Source organism: Muntiacus reevesi, chromosome 1, assembly GCF_963930625.1.
Source record: "Muntiacus reevesi chromosome 1, mMunRee1.1, whole genome shotgun sequence".
NCBI lineage: Eukaryota > Metazoa > Chordata > Mammalia > Artiodactyla > Cervidae > Muntiacus > Muntiacus reevesi.
The window spans coordinates 197,413,550-197,435,052 of NC_089249.1; the positions used below are offsets into that span (position 1 = coordinate 197,413,550).

The 21,503-nt window shown below is 45.4% G+C and overlaps 1 protein-coding gene and 1 non-coding gene across 2 annotated transcripts in view; both read right to left on the bottom strand.

Annotated features, from left to right (window-relative positions):
• Positions 1 to 21,467, bottom strand: part of CATSPERD (cation channel sperm associated auxiliary subunit delta) — a 42,612-nt gene extending 21,145 nt beyond the window's left edge. Inside the window, exons 1-12 of the mRNA XM_065919122.1 lie at positions 20,586 to 21,467; positions 18,505 to 18,559; positions 16,597 to 16,673; positions 15,710 to 15,782; positions 13,668 to 13,782; positions 10,649 to 10,716; positions 9,070 to 9,183; positions 6,404 to 6,487; positions 3,782 to 3,932; positions 2,962 to 3,057; positions 987 to 1,069; positions 411 to 587 (exon numbers count right to left, since the gene is read on the bottom strand). Of these exons, the coding sequence (XP_065775194.1) occupies positions 411 to 587; positions 987 to 1,069; positions 2,962 to 3,057; positions 3,782 to 3,932; positions 6,404 to 6,487; positions 9,070 to 9,183; positions 10,649 to 10,716; positions 13,668 to 13,782; positions 15,710 to 15,782; positions 16,597 to 16,673; positions 18,505 to 18,559; positions 20,586 to 20,659 (1,167 nt within the window). The 5' untranslated portion in view covers positions 20,660 to 21,467. The remainder of the gene's footprint in view (positions 1 to 410; positions 588 to 986; positions 1,070 to 2,961; positions 3,058 to 3,781; positions 3,933 to 6,403; positions 6,488 to 9,069; positions 9,184 to 10,648; positions 10,717 to 13,667; positions 13,783 to 15,709; positions 15,783 to 16,596; positions 16,674 to 18,504; positions 18,560 to 20,585) is intronic.
• Positions 8,888 to 8,994, bottom strand: LOC136156668 (U6 spliceosomal RNA). The gene has a single exon (XR_010661157.1). It is a non-coding gene; the product is annotated as a U6 spliceosomal RNA (small nuclear RNA).
• Positions 21,468 to 21,503: the final 36 nt, after the last annotated feature.

Consider the following 21,503-nt stretch of genomic DNA (forward strand, 5'->3'; position numbering starts at 1 on the left):
GGTGTGATCCCTGATCCAGGAAGATCCCACATGCCGCTGAGCAACTAAGCCCGTGCACCACGATTATTGAGCCTGTGCGCTAAAGCCCGGAAGCTGCAACTGTAGCCCCCACGTGCTACAGCTACTGAACCCCGAGTGCCCTAGAGCCTGTGCTCTGCAACAAGAGAAGCCACCGCAACGATAAGCCTGAGCACCGCAACTGGAGTGACAGCCCCGCTTGCCGTAACTAGAGAAAAGCCCGAGCAGTTAGGAAGACCCAGCACAGCCAAAAATAAATAATTTTTTTTAAATGGCACTTTTTTTTTTCTCATTCCACTGATTGCTGTGGATCCAAAGGCTTTTTGGAAATGGATGGTCTAATATCTTTCTGGAAACTGACATTCTCCCCACCCCAAGTCATGACCACGTACTTTGCAGATGCCAGCTTGGAGTTGGGGATCCATGAGAAGGGCCTGGATATTCAGGAGGCACTTCTGGAAATCGAAAGCTGGAAAGATCATGTCAGGAAGCGGGGTCAGTATTTCCAGCATCCCCACATCAGTGAACATCAGGACCGCCTCTTGGGACCAGATGTTTTGGTCTGCAAACTAAGAGAAGAGTGACTTCTGAGATCAGCTCATTCTCATTCTTTTTTGAGGATTTAACTTTTTCCTTATGATTCATATTTACAGAAGGTAGGCCAAAAAACCAAAACTCTAAGAAACCCCTGGTCTCTGCTGCAGTCCGTGGGGTCACAAAGAGTCAGACACGACTGAGCAACTGAGCAAGAAACCAAAAAGGCCAAGCAAAGTCTTAGGTACCCTTTGTTGAGACACCTACTTTTCAGGTGTCAAATTAATTAAAATTCATGTTATATTATCACTATTGCTATTAAATGATTAACTGCTATTTCAATAACTAGAGCAATTTCTTTATAAAAAGGGTCAGATGGTTGAGAACAAGACTGTTAGTCCTTAACAACTGAATAACATCGGGAGTTTACCCACTTTGATTAGAGAACTCGACTGGATTCCCAGGCTGCCATAATATAAATTATTCTCTCGAGTTAAAACTGCCAGTTCATTTTCATCTAGGGAAAGCCAAACAAGACAGAACAAAAATTGAAATGGGTTGTTTCCATGGACAGAAATATAAACATAATAAATATTAAAGTTTAAAAAGTTACCCCAAGTCCCATCATACAGACCAGGGGTCAGCAAGTTTCTTCTGTAAAGGACCAGATGGTAAGAATGCTCTGCTTTACTGGTCATGTGTGATGTCTGTTACAAGTAATTGGCCCTGGGAAAGCAGCTTATGGACACTTTGTAAGGGGATAGGCAGGACTATGTGCCAATAAAACTTTATTTAAAACCCATGGTGGGTCATGGACCATGGTATGCTGACCCCTGACATAGGTACTACTGTTAACCTTTTAGTAAACATGCCTTCCAGTAGCTTTATATACTTGGGGATCATATTCTGGGACCCTTAAAGCTGCCTTGTATTTTTTTCTTTTTTTTAATAGTACAAGTTGAGTATTTTTTACTCTGTGTAGTTATTTTTCGGAGAAGGCAATGGCACCCCACTCCAGTGCTCTTGCTTGGAGAATCCCATGGACGGAGGAGCCTGGCAGGCTGCAGTCCATGGGGTCGTGTAGAGTCGGACATGGCTGAGCAACTTCACTTTCACTTTTCACTTTTATGCATTGGAGAAGGAAATGGCAACCCACTCCAGTGTTCTTGCCTGGATAATCCCAGAGATGGGGTCGCACAGAGTCGGACACGACTGAAGTGACTTAGCAGCAGCAGCAGAGTTGAAATGTATGTTTATTTCCTTCCATACACATCAGTGTAGTTGACCCTTTGGCATTCTGTTACTTAGATGAATCATAACTTTATTTGACCAATGCTCCACTGATGAGCATAGGTTGTTTCTGATCTCTGGCAGATATAGAGTTCTGAGGAACACAAGATATTCTTACAAGGCTTTTTGTTGTTGTTGCTGTTGCACTGTGTGACATGCAGGATCTTAGCTCCCCAACCAAGGATCAAAACCCGTGCCCGCCCTGCACTGGGAGCACAGTCTTAACCACTGAACAACAAGGAAAGTCCCATTAAAAGTTTTCATGAGAAGGGGTGGCAAGATCCAATGTGTGTTCTTATTTTGCTTAAAAAAGACAAGGGCGTTTCCTGCTTGTCCGGTGGTTAAGAATTCACCTGCCAGTGCAGAAGATATGGTTTCAATTCCTGGCCTGGAAGATCCCACATGCCATGGAGCAGCTAAGCCCATGCTCCACAACAAGAGAAGCCACTGCGATGAGAAGCCTGAGCCCCACAACTACAGAGTAGCCCCCAGTTGCCAAAACTAGAGAAAAGCCTGTGCGGCAATGAAGACCCAGCAGAGCCACAAGTAAATAAATAAGTATTTTAAGGGAAGGGAGATTGGACATAGACACAACACAGATAGGAGATGGGAGAAGACAGAGGGGGAAAGGCCACCTGCAAGCCAAGAAGAGAGGCCTCTGAAGAAACCGGCCCTGCCAACACCTTGATCTCGAACTAAGAACCTCCAGCCCTGGGAAACAGTACCTGTCTGCTGCTCTGATCACCCAGTGTTGGACTTCCCTGATGGTACTGCGGTGAAGGCTCTGCGCTCCCACTGCAGGGAGCTCGGGTTCGATCCTTGGTCTTGGAACTAAGATCCCACATGCCCTGAGACATGGTTAAAATAATAATAGTAATTCACCCACTTGGTGGAGGTTTGTTAGAGCAGCCCCAACAAACGACATCCAACTGACATTCCATTTCATTGCGAAAGCGCACAGAAGTTTCTGCCCCGAGTTGTTTTAGAATATGTAATAATCATGTTTTGTTTGTTTTGGCCAGGTGGGATCTGGTGGTGGGGGTGGGGCGGTGTGTGTCAAGAGTGAATAAGTCAGGTCTGAAGCACTTCCAGAAAGGTACCCGGAGGTCAGGCACATACTGGCAGCAACGCTGTGGATGGTGATGTTGGCTTTGAGAATGGAATTATACAAGATGCGTTGTCCTTCTCGCACCTGGACAGATTCGACCAGCTGACCTAGGAGACAACAGGATAAATCCAGAGAGACCTATGCACATGTTGGCAAGAGGGTCCCCTGCCACCCACACAGCCCCTCGATTCTTGACTCAAAGGAAAATGCAGCCACGAGATGCAATGCTGTAAAATATTGCATGGAAGACATTAGGTTTAAGAAAATGTGACCTCCCCACCCCACCTAAATCTCGATGTGAGAGCTCTTAAGGATGGACTGGATACCAGATGAACTTTAGGATGCCTCTTACTGTATGGGTAACATGTAATCAGGCAGAACTTTCTTTCTGGAGTGGGTACCCCCTGCATGGCCAGGCCAGCCCTAAGCCCTTTTCTTGCATTGGAAGGAAACAGCCATATTCAGGTGGCCTAACTGGTACCGGGCAGCATGCTGTGATCAAAGGTACTCTGGCAGCCACAGTTGGGCCCAGAGGTCCCTGGCAGCATCTTCTCCTAGGGGGCTGCCTTTTGTTTCTCTCCTGGGACTCGTGTGTCATAGGCCTCAAAATAAGATATGCAGTTCTTGGATGTGGCCCCTCTGCCCTTGGGGTCTGGTGACTTTCAGAACCTGCCTACAGGGCCTAAATGTCCCAGGAGGCGGAAAGTGGGAGTTGGGGGTTGCAATGAAGATGGCAAGGTAAGAATCAGCTTGTCATGGTCCACTAAAGTCAAGGGAGAGGAAAAAACAGCCGCTTGCACTGGCCACGCCCTGAGCCTGGGCCTTGCTCACCTGAGTTTCGAGAAACCAGCAGGTTCTTCTGAAACCAAAAGATAAGGATGCCTTTCTGGCCTGGGGCGATAAGGATGTCAAGGGTCCTGTCATAGTCAAAAGGCAGCCCAAAGCTGCGGTTCAAGGGATGGTCAGAGTAGCTGAACATGGCCTGAAAGAAAAATACTCAATCTTGAGCGAGAAAAGAAATCACCAAGGGGACCCCCCTGGCGGTCCAGTGGTTAAGACCCTGTGCCCACAGGTTGAATCCAGAGCCTGATTCCTCGGCCACCATTACATTCTTAGGATTTCCAGAGTCTGGGGGTGTCTGTTATTCATGACGGGACCCTGGCAGTGTATGTGGGTGCTTGAGGGGACTCTGGATGGGGGGTAGCCCCACTGTATGATTAGAGGGAGGGCCTTTTAGCCACCAGGCGGCAGCCCAGCCTCTGGGAGCTTCCTGATTCCTGGGTCTCCCCCAGATTTCAGAGCTGCACACTTTGTTCAGGAATTTTGCAGCAGGAGTACCAACTCTACTTTAATCTTTGCCTGACTTCATCGTTTTTCTTCAAGTGCACTTTGCATGAACTGATTCCTCTTTTTAGTTTTATCCTAAATGATACCTATGAGGTCATGGTTTCCATGTCATATTTTCTGAACCCACGTGAAAATAATCATTAAAAAAAGGGGTGACACGAGGCATGTAAATGGTCTCGGGTGCCACCAGTGGCACATGCACCATATTTCATGTTTTATCCCTAGTGCCCAGCACCTCCTAGACCCTACTAAAGTATTGCTGAGTGCATGGCTGAATGAGATAATGAAGGTGGGTGGTGGGTGTGTGGGTGGGTAGAAGGGTAGATGGATGAGTAAGTAGATGGATGGATGGATGAGTGGATGGATGAATGAGAGAGTGGATGGATGAATAGGAGAGTGGATGAATGAATGGATGGGTGCATAGATGAATGGATGGGTGCATGGATGGATGGATAAGCAGGTTAACGGATGGATGGAGGGACAGATAAGTATTTTTTTGGATGGTGAGTGGGTGGGGAGATAGGTGGATGGATAAATAGATAAATGGAAGGATGAATGGAGATGGATGAATGGATGGAAGAGTAGGTGGGTAGATGGGTGGATGGGTAGGGGGATGGATTAATAGGTAAATGGGAGAATGGATAGTGCCAGGGTCCAGCCTCGGCAGGATCCAGGGGGCACCCTCAGGATGAATGGCGTCGGCGAGAGAGAGAGAGAAGACACTTGAGACCAGCCTTGATAGGGCCAAAGTCTGCGAGGGAGAGAGAGAGAGTGACCAGACGGGGGGTGCAGCAGAGTCTGGCAATGCTTTATTTTTTTACCTTGGCTTTTATACCTTAAATTAGTACATTTCTAAGGGGAGGATAGTTGAACATTAGATCAGCTTGTTCTTCACGAAACCAGGGTGTTTTCTGCATACTTCTTTGTTTATGAGGGTCTTGTTCATTATCTTCTGGCCTTGGGGCCTATTAACATTTTATGCAAGTCAGGTGAATGTAAACCTATTTTCTGTTTCTATGGTGACCTTAACTTAAAGGTAGCAGTCTCATAGGGCAACAGTACAGAGTAGAAGTATAACCTTGTTATCACAAAAATTAATCCTTCTGCAGAAATTGTCAGTCACGTTTATCTAAGAAGTTTACCCCACACAGACTCTGCGGCTTCAGTGAGGCAGCCTCTGCCTAGCACTCCTGGCTGACAATTAGCAAACCATCTCATTGTTACCACACTAGGGCTAAGTTCTTATTTCTCTAGATCTTTAACTATATTAACAATGGTTTCTATAACACAGCCTTAGCATATTAAAAGCAAAAACACAGCAAGCAAATGTTAACCCAATAGCTACTTTTAGAATAATTTTTCTTATATTTTCTAATAGGACTCCTTCACCCCTCAAAAAGGCTCTATGTCTATTAGGGCTTTTATATAATCAGGTTCTTTATGCTGTTTTATGATTAGGATATTAAAAGCAATCATGCATATTAGTACCAAGGGCATAAATGCATTTGGCTAACAAACTACCAGCAAAAGAGTTTAAATTAAAACACTCCTTTCACCCTGGATAATCTCATAAAATACCACCACCTGGGAAACTTATTGATTAAAGTTCTAAATTGATTCTTATTTGGGAAGAGATCGGGGAAGGCCTTCTGCCTGTGTCACAGAAATTAGGGAGTAGTCTATTGAGGCAGGCATCAGAAAGACAGATGTCATCTTTAAAGTGAGCACCAGGGGCAGCTTTTCGAAATCCCTGAAAACCTGATCTGCCGTGCCTGTCAGGCTTCCTCCTCGTGACCTTGTCATGGGTGGGATCTCGTGAGCTGGCCTTTTCAAAACCCCTGAAAACCTGATCCGCCTTGCCTGTCAGGTTTTCTCCCTCATGACCTTGTCATGGGTAGGGTCTCCTGTGTTGGCTCCCGGCAAGATAGAAAGGTGGAAGGATGTGTAGATGGGTGGAAGAGTGGGTGGATGGATACATGGATGGACAGGTGAGTCAAAAGCTAGATGGATTTCAGATATGAAAATCTAAGTGTATGAGTTTTGACAAAAACCTGTCTTGGTGTAAAGGTCACCGAAGTGGTTTTTCCCAGTCCAAATCGTACTTACCATCTGTTGGTCAACAAGAAGCAGCCCGACCTGTGACAGGGAGTGAAAGGAGAAGATCCCCCCCAAGGTCCCAATTAGCTCTGCCTATGAAACAAACAGAATATTGCATGTAAATAAGATCATCAATGTGCTTCCTTTATAACTTAACTCTAGATTAGCTAGTAAGCTAAAAGGAAAGACTTTTTTATTATGATATTTTTTATTATGATCTGTTTCCCCTCTGTAGCATTGAGAGAGTCAATTCCTAGGCAGATTGATGAAGTCCAGGGTCCCCAAGGAGGAGAAAGGGGTCTGGAATTCTCAAGGAGGAGAAAAGGACAAACATTTTTATCCCTCTACGTTCCTTCAGTCCACCACCAGTGAAGTCGCTCAATCGTGTCTGACTCTTTGCAACCCCATGGACTGTAGCCTACCAGGCTCCTCCATCCATGGAATTTTCCAGGCAAGAGTACTGGAGTAGGTTGCCATTTTCTTCTCCAGGGGATCTTCTGGACCCAGGGATCAAACCCAGGTCTCCCGCATAGTCTTAGTCAATTACACAACTCAGTTTTAACTCTGTAATAGGGATTATACAACAACAATGTATCTGGCTGTAGGACAGTTTCTCCTTCCTGAAAACCTTCTGACTAATCCTGGTATCTTAGAAGGTATATCATGGGAGTGGGTCTGGTAGGATCTATTGTTAAATTCTAATCTTGTTATCCTAAAATGTAAATTGTGGGAGCGGGTCCAGTAAAATTTTCACAAACTTGAGACATTCTTTTGATTCACTGTAATAACTAATTAAAAGGTATATAACTCCATTGGTAACACTAGCAAAGGGCACTCTTTCTGCCTCCTTCTGATGTCTATGTCAGAAGCTTTCTCTATCCCTTTTATACTTTAATAAAACTCTATTACACGAAAGCTGTGAGCGATCAATCCTCGTCTCTGGCCCCGGATTGAATTCTTCTCTTCCGGAGGCCAAGAATCCCAGCGTCTTTTGTGGTTCAGCAACAACCTTTCAGCATCTCAGGCAGAACTTTGAATGAAGACAGCTTGGTGTGGGGTGCTCGAGGAAGTGGGGTGACCCAGACTCGGAGATGCCTGCCTAAATCCCTCACTCCTGCTTCGGCTCTTCACTCCTGATCTTTGGCTGGGCAGCTGAAAGTGCCCATCGGCAGGCCTGTTGGAGCATGGGGCCAAGGACCCCAACCTATGGACGTGGGACTAGTTACCATGGCAACCCACCTGGCTCCCCCACCCCTCCCTGGACATCTTTCAGGTAAAAGAGAAAGACTGTCATCTTATTTAAGCCTCTGTTACTTGGCTGTGTTTGGGTGTGTGTGTAGGGGGGTGGGGTGGTATTTCTATTATATACAGTATTATGGACCAAATGGTGTCCTCCTCCAGTTCATAGCTTAAAACCCCAACCCCCTGTCTTAGTCTGTTCAGGCTGCTACAACAAAATATCAGAGACTGGGTAGCTTATAACAACAGAAAGCCTGGAAGTCCAAGATCAAGGGACCAGCATGGTCAAGTGAGGGCCTTTTCCTGGGTTGCAGACTTCTTGGTGTGTCTTTATATGGAGGAATGGGGTGAGCTGGCTCTCTGGGGCCTCTTTTTAAAATTTTTTATATGTTGGCTGATTGGGGTCTTCCTTACAGCACACAGGCTTTCTCTAGTTGCAGAGCACTGGCTATAGAGCTCAAAGGCTCAGTAGTTGCAGCATACAGGCTTAGTTCCCCAACCAAGGATTGAACCTGCGTTCGCTGCACTGGAAGGTGGATCCCTAACCACTGGGTCACAGGGAAGCCCTTCTGGAGTCTATTTCATAAGGGCACTAATTCCATTCGTGAGGGCTCCACTCTCATGACCTAAGCGCCTCCCAAAGGCCCCTAATACAGATCACATCAGGTGTTAGGATTTCAACCTATGAATTGTGGGGGGGGTGGGGGGGGTGGCGCACAAACATTCATAGAACCTCCAAAATCATAGTATTTAGAGGTAGGGTCTTTGGTAGTGATTAAATCTAGATGAGGTCAGGGTGGGATTAGTGCCCTGATAAGAAAAGACACCATGAAATTAAAAGATGCTTGCTCCTTGGAAGGAAAGCTATGACAAACCTAGACAGCATACTAAACGGCAGAGACATCACTTTGCTGACAAAGGTCCATATAGTCAAAGCTATGGTTTTTCCAGTGGTCATGTATAGATGTGAGAGTTGGACAGTAAAGATGGCTGAGCACCGAAGAATTGATGCTTTCAAACTGTGGTGCTGGTGAAGACTCCTGAGAGTCCCTTGGACTGAAAGGAACCCACGTCTTCTGAATTGCCAGGTGGATTCTTTTTGTTTGTTGGTTTAGAAGGGGCTGCCCCACAGGGCAAACAGGTTTATTGCAGCTGCAGCCGGTGATCAGCGGTTAGACTTGGCCACACGCTCCAGCTCATCCTTCTTCTTGATGGCGTAGGAGTTGGAGGAGCCCGTGGCTGCATTGATGAGTTAAAAATATGGAACAGTTCACAAATTTGCGTGTCATCCTTGCGCAGGGGCCATGCTAATCTTCTCTGTATCGTTCCAGTTTCAGTATATGTGCCGCCTAAGCGAGCACTGCTAGGTGGATTCTTTACCACTGAACCACCAGGGAAGCCCCTGTTTATTCATTTTCTTACCACATTGAACGTACACGTCTTTCCAGGGTGTACTTCTGAAATCTGTATCCTCGGGAGTTTGAGAAATAGATGTTGGCCTGAGATATCTCATCTCCATGCAAATAAGCAAAAACCGAGTTACTTATATCCTGGAAGAACACACACATAAAACAGTTTCTTTAAAAGGAGATAGAAGGTGGAATGGGGTGGCAGCTGGGGAGATGTTCTTTAAATAGGTAGATAAGTTCTGGAGGTCTAATGCACAGTATAGTGATCACAGACAACAATACTAGATTAGAAACCAAAGTTGCTAAGAAACCAGATCTTGGTTATTCCCACCATAAAAAAGAAATGATAATTTCATGACATGATATGGTGGTAATCATACTGCAATATGTAAATGTAGCAAACCAACACATTTTATACCTTAAATTTACACAGTGTGGTATGTCAATTGCATCCCAATTTAAAAAGGGGGTGGGTGGAGAGAAAAAATTAGGGGAAAATAAAAAAGGACTTCCTGGGCAGTCCAGCAGTTAAGATACCGCTCTTCCCCTGCAGGGGGTGGGGTTTGCTTCCTGGTTGGGGAACTAAGATCCTGCAAGCAAGAAAAATAAAAAGATTTTTTAAAAAAATTAAAAGGGAGTAAAAAGATTTTTTAAAAAAATTAAAAGGGAGTGGGGAGACAGATGCCAGTGATCATATTCCTGTGCATTTCTCCCAGAGAAATGAAAACTTGGTGTCCACACCAAAAAGCTACATGAACGCTTCTAGTGATTTTATTTATAAAAGCCGAAAAGTAGAAACAACCCAATTCTGGTACATCCATGCCATGGAAAATTACTAGGCAATAGAAAGGAACAGACTAGTGACATATATGCAGCAAATTGGATGAGTCTCCTGAGAATTTTGCTGAGAAAAGCTAGTCTCCAAAGGTTTCATATTGTATGACCCCATTTATAGAACATTCTTGAAATGATACAATTAGAGAGATGGAGAACATTAGCACTTGCCAGGGGCTAGGGCAGGGTAGGGAGGTATGGAGAGCTTTGCGGCCATGGAGCAGTTCAATATTTTATTTTATTATTACTGTTACTATTTTTACTTTTCGGCTGTGCCATGCAGTTTTCGGCACTTTAATTTCCCAACCAGGGATTGACCTTTGCCCCCTGCAGTGGAAGCAGACAGTCTTGACCACTGGACCACCAGGGAAGTCCCCAGTTCAGTATTTTGATGGCAGCAGCAGTTCTCTGACTTGACACAATTGTTCCCATATCAATTTCCTATTTGTATCCCTGTAGTTATGTAAGATTAACCACTCGGGGAAACTAGCTGAGGGATACATGGGACTCTGTATAAATTTCTTCAACTTCCTGTACACCTATAATTATCTCAAAATAACACATTAAAAAAAAAAAGACAGATGGATATATTCAGGGTGTCAGCCAGATGAGCCCCTCCCATAGCTCAGGTCCTCTTCTAAACCCAGTGAGATAACACAGCCTGAGTCCATCACGCTCCCAGCCCGCAAGGCTTACACTGTCCTTATTTCCATTCGTAATTATCTCTGCTCACAGTAGAGTAGAAAATGGGATAATGACACATGGTACTCACCATGCAGAATGAATTTCCACTGTAACAACAGTTGTCACCAGATACATGTGAAACAGGGTGTTCTATGCCTGAAAGTAAAAGGGAACTGAGATGGTCTCTGAGTTCCCTGAAGGTTCCGAGAGAGAAGGTTAGAGCAGGGCTTCCCACCCTCCCCACTGACATCTGTGGCCAGACTTCTCGGTTAGGGGGCTCTTGGACATTGCCGGACGTTTTGCAGCACCCTGCTTCTGTTGTTGTTGTTCAGTTGCTAAGTTATGTCCAACTCTTTGTGACTCCATGGACTGCAGCACATCAGGCTCCTTTGTCTTCCACGATTTCCTGGAGTTTGCTCAAAGTCATGTCCATTGAGTCAGTGATGCTGTCTAACCATCTCATCCTCTGCTGCCCCTTTCTCCTTTTGCCTTCAATTTTTCCCAGCATCAGGGTCTTTCCCAATGAGTCAGCTCTTCACATCAGATGACCAAAGTATTGGAGCTTCAGCTTCCTGCTTCTACTGACTTACTTAGCTTACTAAATCACTTATATAGTGACTTATTTGACCAGTGTCACTCTCCTCTAGTCTTTTTTTTTAAGATCTTTTTTTTAAAAATGTGGATCATTTTTTAAAGTCTTGATTGAATTTGTTACAATAGTCTTCTGTTTTATGTTTTTTGGCCATGCAGCATGTGGGATCTTAGCTTCCCAACCAGGGATCAAATCCCCATCCCCTCCATTGGAAATCGAAGTCTTAACCACTAGACCACTAGGGAAGTCTCTTTCCTCCAGTATAGACAACTAAAAATGTCTCCTGACATTGCCAAGTGTCATCTGGGGGTGAGGGGTAAACTGTCCCCAAAATAGCAGGAAGGGCACCTTTCTCTGAGCAAGGCATTCTTTGTTTCTGAAGGAGAAGCCTCAGCTCCAAAGGAAACACACATGTGGCCAAAAGAACATGAAAAGATGCTCAGCATCACCAGTCCTTAGGGAAATGCAAAGCAAAACCACAGTGAGACCCCCACTTCACTCCCCCATTAGGACGGCTACCATGACAGAATTGGAAGACAAGTGTCAGTGACAAATGCGAAGTGCACAGATTCCCTTGTGCACTGGTGGTGGGAATGCAAAATGGTGTGGCCACTGTGGAGGGGCCTCAAAAACGGGAAAATGTGAGCCAGCAAGTCCACTTCCAGGTACATACCTTCTCCCAAATTAAAAGCAGTATATACATGTTCAAACCAGCATTATTCACAGTAACTAACACATGGACACAGCTTGAGTGTTTGTTGACAGAAAAATGGATGAAAAAAAATGGGCCTAAGGACTTCCCTGGTGGTCCGGTGGCTAAGACTCTGCACTCCCAATCCAGGGGGCCCAGGTTCGATCCCACACGCTGCAACTAAGGCCTGGTGCAGCCAAATAAATAAAAGTTCTTTAAAAAAAGAGCGGGTCAGCTGATGTCTTGGAGGCAGATGAGTGTTTGTGTTGAATGTGACCCTTTGATGAGATGAGCCTAAGCCTGGCCCCCAGGCCGCCTGGCTTCACTTGGGTTATACATGCTCTTTGGGCCATTCACACCGTGTTTACATGGCACCTCAGCCACGGGGCTCGAGACCTCCCAGCTGTCAATCACTACCCGTCATCAATCAGTCACTTCCTGGAGTGACAGCCTGGAACACAGTGATGAGACACGTAAGCCAGAGACCAGGGCAAGGCGCGGCTCTTTTCCTGTGTTTCTCTTTCCCTCCATGGGGAGGGGGGTCCTGTGATCGACTCTCCATCCAAAGCTTAGCAAGCTCCCCGCCGCAGGCGCTGTGGTGATGGACTGTGGGGCTCCATCTTGTTGGAGGGAGTGGGGACCACAATCTTTCACCACCAGGAATACAAGTGGAGCAGAAGGATAACAGATTGCAAGATGGTGGTATACCAACCCAGTGGTTCTCCACTAAGGGAATTTCAACCCCCAGGAGACACTGGGTGATGTCTGGGGACGTGCTTGTTGTCAGGACTCAGTTGGGGGGGGGTCCTGGCATCCAGTGGGTGGGGGCATAGTTGCTGCTCCACACCCCATAGCACCCAGAATGCCCCCCACCCCCATCCAGAGAATGATGCATCCCTGGTGTCAGCAGGGCTGGGGCTGAGAAACCTCATACTGACCCGTTTCTCACCAATGAGGGCACCTGTCCTCGTTCTCTGGAAGGGACGGGCCATCCCCATCTGTCCTTCCTCTTCTCTAGAAAATACTATCTCCCTTTTCTTCACTGGACCCCATCTCCTTGCCTCCTCCACCAGGGTTCTCGCTTTCTCTGTCCTTAAAGCTTAGCCTTCTCCACCGTTTCCTGTCCTGAGGGTGACATTTGTGGGACTGTATATGCACCCCACTCAGGCATCTCGGACCCATCCTCTGCCCTCTCTGGTCCTCCCTGACTTTCTCGCCAACACAGTTCCTGCTGAATCCTCTCACTGTTCCATTCAGTGAGAGCAGATTTTTGTGGCTTGTCACCCCAATCCCCAAAGGAAACACTCAGTCCCCAACCTGTGGGATCGGGGCTTAGACCAACTCTCACTGAATTACAGAGGGTCACGTAGGGAATTCCCTGGCAGTCCAGTGGTTAGCACTGGCCACTTTCACTGCCTGGGGCTCAGTTCAATCCCTGTTCTGGGAACTAAGATCCCTCAAGCTGTGCAGCATGGCCAAAAAAAAAAAAAAAAAAGACAGTGTAATGTCCAGGGACTGATGTACAAGTAGCAGCATTGTCTGTAACTTCCAAAACTTTGATGTCGGCCAAAGGCAAACGAGATTTTTAAAAAATACAAAATATAGGGACTACCCTGGTGGTCCATGGTTGAGAATCTGCCTTCCAATGCAGAGGACGTGGGTTTGATCCCGGATTGGGGGACTAGATTCCACTTGCTGCAGAGTAACTAAGCCTGTGCGCCATAACTACAGAGAAGCCTGTGCACCGCAACAAATATCCCAAGTTTGGCCACTGAGACCCAATGCAGCTAAATAAATATTTAAAAAATTATAAAATACGCATACCTGTAGATGCAGTCCAGAAGTTAGCTTCATAATCATAAACATAGACTTTTTGATTCACTACTAACAGTAATACCGAACCAGCAAAATGTGCTGACGTCACTTCTGGTGTGCCAACCTAAGGATACGATATATACCATGATATCAGTATGTGCAGCTTTTCAAACATCAAATTCAGAAAGCAGTACTTCTAGACAGGCATCCCAAGAATGTTTAGGTCAGCGAGAGTTGTGTGGGGTCCTAGATACTGGTAACTATGCGTCCTGAGGATCAGCTAAAAGCAGAACTGGGAGGTTGACATTAGTGTTGGGTGTCCCCGCAAATACCTAAATTCACTCCATCTCCTGCCATATCAAAACCTTCTCTGAGGGGACTTCCCTGCTGGTCCAATGGCTAAGAATCTGCCTTCCAGTGCAGGGGACCCAGGTTTGATCCCTCGTTGGGGAAGCTAAGATCCCACATGCCATGGGGCAACTAAGCCTGTGGGCCACAATTAGAGAACTTGTTTGCTGCAACTAGAGAGAAGCCCATGTGCTTCAATGAAAGATCCCACCTGCTGCAAGTAAGACTTGACACAACCCAATAAATATTTTTCTATGTCTGTATCTCCATTGCTGCCTTGTAAGTAGGTTCATCAGTACTATCTTTCTAAATTCCATAAGCATGTGTTAATATACAATATTTGTCTTTCTCTTTCTGACTTACTTCACTTTGTATAATGGGGGTCTAGGTTTGTCCACCTCATTAGGACTGACTTGAATGTGTTCTTTTTTTTTTATAGCTGAGTAATATTCCATTGTATATATGTACCACAATGGCAGTTCCTTTAAAAACTAGGAATAGAACTACCATATGACCCAACAATCCCACTAGTGGGCATATACCCTGAGAAAAGCATAACTGAAAGAGACACATGCACCCCAATGTTTGTTGCAACACTTTTTACAATAGCTAGGACATGGAAGCATCCTAGATGTCCATTGACAGATGAATGGATACAGAAATTATGGTATATAAATAAATATTTTTTAAAAGAACTTTTCTGAGGATAAAGCCTAATGCATCAATAATGAATGGTGAACATAACGGATCAATGTGTCACTTATCAGAAAAACTGGGACTTCCCATGTAACTCAGCTCCTAAAGAATCTGCCTGCAATGCAGATGGTTCTGCCTGGTTTGATTTCTGGGTCGGGAAGATCCGCTGGAGAAGGGATAGACTACCCACTCCAGTAATCTTGGGCTTCCCTGGTGGCTCAGCTGGTAGAGACATGGGTTCAATCCCTGGGCTGGGAAGATCCCCTGGAGAAGGGAACAGCAACCCACTCCAGTATTCTGGCCTGCAGAATTCCGTGGACTGTATAGTCCACGGGGTCACAAAGAGTTGGACACAACTGAGCGACTTTCACTTAGCTATCAAAAAAACTGGTATTAATATTTTAACAGATGGTAGAACCTTCTGGAGTATAAGTGCCAACCATCAGATTTCTGAGGATAGTTACTGAGAGGGTACAGGTTTTTCTGTTTTGGTTGACAGTAATTTGGGGAGGCCCTAAAATCAGTGCATGTCATGTATCACAAAACCAATTATAAAGAGCTCTTTCAAGACATCTGATTCTTTTTCAAGGGAAAAAGAATTATCTGTTTTGGTAGTAAGGGCAGAATAGAATCAACACTCCTTCCAGATCAGAAATTACTCTCAATGCCTTTAAACCCCCAAACTAACAAAAACAGAGTAGTATGCACATGGTGTTTCCCAACTAGATCTAACCCTGCGTGCCTGCTGTCACTTCAGTTGTGTTGGACTCTTTGCAACTCCATGGACTGAAATCCGCCAGGCTCCTCTTGTCCATGGGATGTCCCAGGCAAGAATACTGGAGTGGGGTTCCATTTTCTCCTTCAGGGGATGTTTTCCACCCAGGGATTGAACCTGTGTCTCTTGCATTAGCAGGCAGATTCTTTACCATTGTGTCACCAGGGATGCCCCTATATCTAACCCTAAGAATTATATTTCAAGCACCTCTCAGATTGTTCAACATAACTACCTGCATTGACGTAGGGATGGAAAACGGAATGAGACTACTCTCAAACTTGTCCTTTGTGAGAAAAATTTGTCTTCTGAAATAAACAGTAAAAGGTTTCAATTAGGAAAAATTCACCCAAGCAAAGAAAAAAAGACAATGTCAGGCATTTAAAAAAATGTTCCATTCAAATAAAATTCCTTTCTTAACAAGGAACCAGAGATTTATTTATCTATCTGTCTACCTATCATTATCTATCATTGTCTATTTAGCTATTGCTCATCTATTTATTTTTGCATGAGTAAACCTCTATAGCATGGCTGTTTGACTATTTGAAATAACATTAGTTCAAAAGTGTGACTGCATTAAAAACAGAATTATATAAAATGAACATTAAGTCCCAGCTTGTTTTGCTGTGGGTGAACTTCAGGTTTGTCCTTTATTTCACTTTCATCCCACTAAAGCAAAGGCTTTCATATCAGGAATGTGACAGAAAAAAAGAGACAGTATGTTCGCTTATGCAGGTAACTTTTAAGGGGCCAAAGGCCATCCATGAACATGGTAAATTGTTTCCTTATCCATATCTCTTTCTCTTGCCCCTCTGGAAGAATTTTATGGTTTTAAACAGAGAGGAGTTACTGAGCTAATTCCTATGTATTTTAAAGTTTCTGGTTCTACTGTGAATGGCACTCCTCATAACTGCCTTATATCAAGCCTCTGTGACAAGCTGTACTGTAATTATTTTAGTTATCTTTTCACCTCTTTCTCTCCAGTTGGACCCCAACTGTGGACTCCCTATAGGCTAGCATCTAGCAACAGAGGACTGAGCTGTCTTTTTTCCTAATGTTTGTGTAATCAAAGAACAAGGGTGAATGTAATGGTTTGATAAAAAGAAGGGAACGATATCTTACCCTAGATACAGGGCTAGGTTTTTCTTACAAGGATGCTTAATCAAGTGAGTTTTCCCAGATGAAAAATACAGGCGGTCCTAGAAAGAGAGTCACAAAATTTTAATCCTATCAATCCTAATAAACACCTGATGAAAACAGTTCCCTAGTGGGCAACATGGAACTTGTAAAGGTAGAATCTGAGTTGGGCAGGTAGATGGCATCTATGTCATTTTCCTGATTTGATGTTATCATCTGATTTTGTTAGGTCACCAATGGGAGAAGCTGGGTGAAAGGGACCTGGGATGTCTCGGCATTGTTTTGTACCTTGCTGTGAATCTATAATTATGTCAAAAACAAAAACTTTAGGGACTTCCAAGGAGGTCCAGTGGTTAAGACTGCCTTCCCAAGCAGGGGATGCAGGTTGAGTCCCAGGTTGGGAAGCTAAGCTCCCACATGCCTCTTGGCCAAATACCCAGGACATACAATAGAAGCAATATTACAACAAATTCAATAAAGACTTTAAAAATGGCCCACAACAACCACAATGAAATCTTTTTTTAAAAAAATTAGAACTTTAAAAAGTTTCACAGGACAATAATCCATATCACTTCGCTTCGTATATGCTATTTGTTTACAGATTACTCATTTGAGAAGCTAGAGGACCAAAAAAGTTAGAAATCTGCTAAAAAATAATCACTTGGTTATTTAGCAAGTGCTGACATCACTTCTGAGATAACATGATGTCAATGGGAAACACATTTGAGCTGACAAAGTATTTTTTTCTTCATGCATTTTAGGCACTTGTGGGTGAAAGGAAGTTTCCTGCTTGGTTTATGTCATGTAAACAAAGTAATTTGCCTACTATGCTAGTCTGCATTTAAAACCTCCTGTCAGGTGGTCTATGGCTAAGACTGTGTTCCCAATACAGGGGGGCTGGGATTCAGTCCCTAATGCCTCAACTAAAAAAGATTCCATATGCTGCAAGTAAGACCTAGTGTAGTCAAATAGATTAAAAAATAATAATAATAAAACTAACCCTCCAATCAGATAGAACACTGAATAAAAACTCAGATGATCTGAGTTTTAAACCCAACTCCAGCTTCTGGCTTTGTTCTGTCTTGTACTGTTGTTCTAAGACACTTCAGCCATGTCCAACTGTTTGCCACCCTATGGACTGTACCTCCTCTGTCCATGGGATTGTCCAGGCAAGAATACTGGAGTAGGTTGTCATACCCTCCTCCAGGGGATCTTTCTGAGCTAGAGATTGAACAATGTCTCTTATATCTCCTGCATTTGCAGGTAGGTTTTTTACCACTAGCACCACTTAGGAAGCCCTTGTTCTGTCTGAAAGTGAAAGAAAGTGAAAGTCGCTCAGTTTACTGTGTTCTGTTTACTTCATCTCAATTATTAATAGCTTTTTAGTGACACAGGAGAGGTTACTGCCTACTTCAAAAGGCAATGGTAAGGATTAGATAAAGTAATATTCTATGCTGGCCACAACACTGACACCCAAGAAATACTAGGAAATACTAGTTCTGATCCAGCAATAAAAGTGAAGAATGAATGTTAACTATGGAGCCATGTGTGTGCTTGGTCAGTTGCTTCAGTAATGTCTAGACTCTGCAACTACATGGACTGCGGCCCACCAGGCTCCTCTGTCCATGGGGATTCTCCAGGCAAGAATACAGGAGTGGGTTGCCATGCTCTCTTCCAGGGGAGCTTCCCCACCCAGGGATCGAACCCGAGTCACCTGCCATGCAGGCGGATTCTTTACCCACTTAGCCACCTGGGAAGCCCATGGAGCCACATAAGGTGTTAGTTGCTTAGTCATGTCTGACTGTTTGCAACCCATGGAATGTAGCCTGCCAAGCTCCTCTGTCCATGGAATTCTCCAGGGAAGAATACTGGAGTGGGTTGCCAGACACATACCCCTTGTATTTTCTCTTTGACGGGAAACACCTTTCCTGTCCTCAACGTACGAATACTAGAGGTGAGACAAGAAAATACCCGTTAGTATTTATTCAGTATTCAGCGTGACTCCTACCAGTTTTCCTCTGGGTTAATGATGCAGTACCAGTTCTTGCAGCTTGTAGGATTATGGGAGCCCTTGGAGAATCTGATGAAACAGTGAGCCTTCCTCGCCTGGAAGGAGACTTATGTATAGGCAAGAATGGAGACATAATTCCTCAGAGTTCATCAAGGGTCATTTGCAGACTGACTCCAGATTAGGAATACTTACTCCTGGGTTTTGAGGGGGTGGTTTTTGGCTAGGGGGACGGGAGGTTGTTGGTGATTGGGAGAATGTTGGTCCAGTTTACAGCAGGTTCTTGGGACTTCCCTGGTGGTCCAATGGTTAGAAGTCTACCTGCCAATGCAGAGGATGTGGGTTTGATCATTGGGCTGGGAAGATTCCACATTCTGAGCAACTAAGCCCATGCACCACAGCTACTGAGCCCACGCCCTGGAGTCTGTACACATCAATGAAGAAGAGCCCCCACTCTCAGTAACTAGAGAAAACCCACGTGCAATGACGAAGATCCAGCACAGCCAAAAATTAAATAAATTAAAAAGAAAAAAGATTCTGCCATCTAGAGCAGGTTCTCAGTCTTGCATGTGAGTTAGAAGCACATGGAGGTCCTGATCAACTGTAGATTGCTGGGTTCCACTGCTGAGTCTCAGCAGATTCAGGGATCTGCAGTTCTAACAAATCCCCAGGTAACGCTGATATTACTGTCTCAAGACTGCACTTTGAGAACCAGTGTGGGGAAATGGGAGGATTGGATGGACCTAATCTTTGCAGACTTTGAGACACATCTGGCTAGCAAGTCTTACCTGAAAGTCCTACTTCCTACTGCCCTATTAAAAGCAAGTGTGTCTTTAATTTCACTGTGTATGTTTTCACTTCTATAAAGTAAGGTTAAGAAATCACTCTGCTATGAAATTTGTTGCAATGATCAAAAGGGAGCATGTACCAGAAATACACATTCTCTACTTCATGGCAAACAGGGCCCTCTGAATGTACACCTTATTACTGGCAGGAGTTCCCTGAGGGTTGGAACTGGGCTTTAGCATCTATCCAGTGCCGTGGCACCTCACGTATGATATTTACTAATCTAACATTTACTGAAATTGAAAACATTTTGGGCAAGGAGTGAATAAGAGAAACAGTCAATACCCCATGGAGTTAATATCTTAGTGACAGCAACAAACAAGAAAAAATAAGTGTAACAGAAGTTAGTGATTTATAGGAAGCAGCAACTATAGGGGAGAGGGGGTCTTTAAATAAAGGAGTGTACTATTTAAGTCGGTATCTGAATGAAGAAATCACGGAGAAAATCTGGAAGCAAAGCGTCCCAGGCAGAGGGAGAAGCAGGCACGGAGTCTCCCCTGCTCCTCAAGGGATCGGTGGCTGGGAACAGTGATTCAGGGGTGGGTAGGGGAGACATCAGTGACTGTCACATCCCCAGGGGACCCTTGGTGATGCCTAAACACATTTGACTGTCAAGTCTGGGGAACAAGGTACTTTTGGCATTGAGTGGATGGAGGACAGGGACACTGCTCAACATCCTACAATGTACAGGACGGTCCCACCCGAGAGTGATCTGGCCTTAGATGTCAGCAGCGCTGTTGAGGAACCCTGGGCCAGACCATGCGAGGAAACGAAGGCTGGGCAAGGAAACTGGTTTTTATGCTGGGTGCCACAGGAAAGGGGAATTACGAGGTCAGATTCGTTTACAAACAACCTCTATGGGCTGCCAGGCACAGCCCAGGGTCGTGGTGGCGGAGGTGGCTTGAAGGCATCGGAATCAGGCTAAAGTCTTTAAGTGGCAATGGGAGGACTTGGTGATGGGCTGGAAGGCATGAGGTGGGAGAGAAGAGTGGGTATCAAGTAAACTGGGAATCCTCAATGAGGTTGGGGAGCAGAGCATCTTTCCTAGTTTGCGCCCAGGAATGAGTCTGCCCCCTACCCGACCCCTGGCAGTACCCCAGGCCCGGAAGGGCAGCCCCACCGGCACAGTGGCTGAGCTTTGACCAGCGGGCAGAGCCAAAAGGTGGTCGCCGCCACCAGCATTAACACCAGCATGTCGCTCTGACCGTTGCCGCCAAGACGGAGACTCAACTGCCGCGGGGAGTCTTTTCACAGTCTGGGCATGCGCACTTTGCTCCCCAGGAAGCCCGAAGCCGACCTCAACAACCCCCCAGTGGTTGGGCATGAGCACACGGCCGCCCATAGGCAGTCTACAGTTTCTGCAAGCACTTAGCGTCTCCCGGGAAACCCGAATCCACCAATCCTGACGCGCCCAGAGTCTGAGCATGCGCATGTCACCCAAGTTCCTAAACCTGTTTGGACTGGGCTGCCCACTCGCTCCCAAAGCTGCGCTTGCAGCCATGGTTTTCTCTTTCTAGGGGCCATCATGCGTGTCCACAGCCCTCCCCGCGATTCGAAGGAGCCTTGAACACGCTGGCTCAGGTCAGTTCAGTCGCTCAGTCGTGTCCGACTCTTTGCGAGTCCCCATGGACTGCAGCACGCCAGGCTTCCCTGTCTATCACCAACTCTCGGAGCTTGCCCAAACTCATGTCCATCGACTTATTGATGCCGTCCAACCATCTCATCTTCTGTCGTCCCCTTCTCCTCATGCCTTCAGTCTTTCCCAGCATCAGGGTCTTTTCCAATGAGTCAGTTCTTCGCATCAGGTGGCCAAAGTACTGGAGCTTCAGCTTCAGCATCAGTCCTTCCAATGAATATTCAGGACTGATTTCCTTTAGGACTGACTGGTTTGATCTCCTTTGCAGTCCAAGGGACTCTCAAGAGTCTTCTCCAACACCACAGTTCAAACACGCTGGCTAGGAGATCGGAAAAGGTGGATGCGACCAGGTAGCTTGAAAGTTTCTAGCTCGGCTCGGTGTAGGCCTCGCCTCCACCCTCC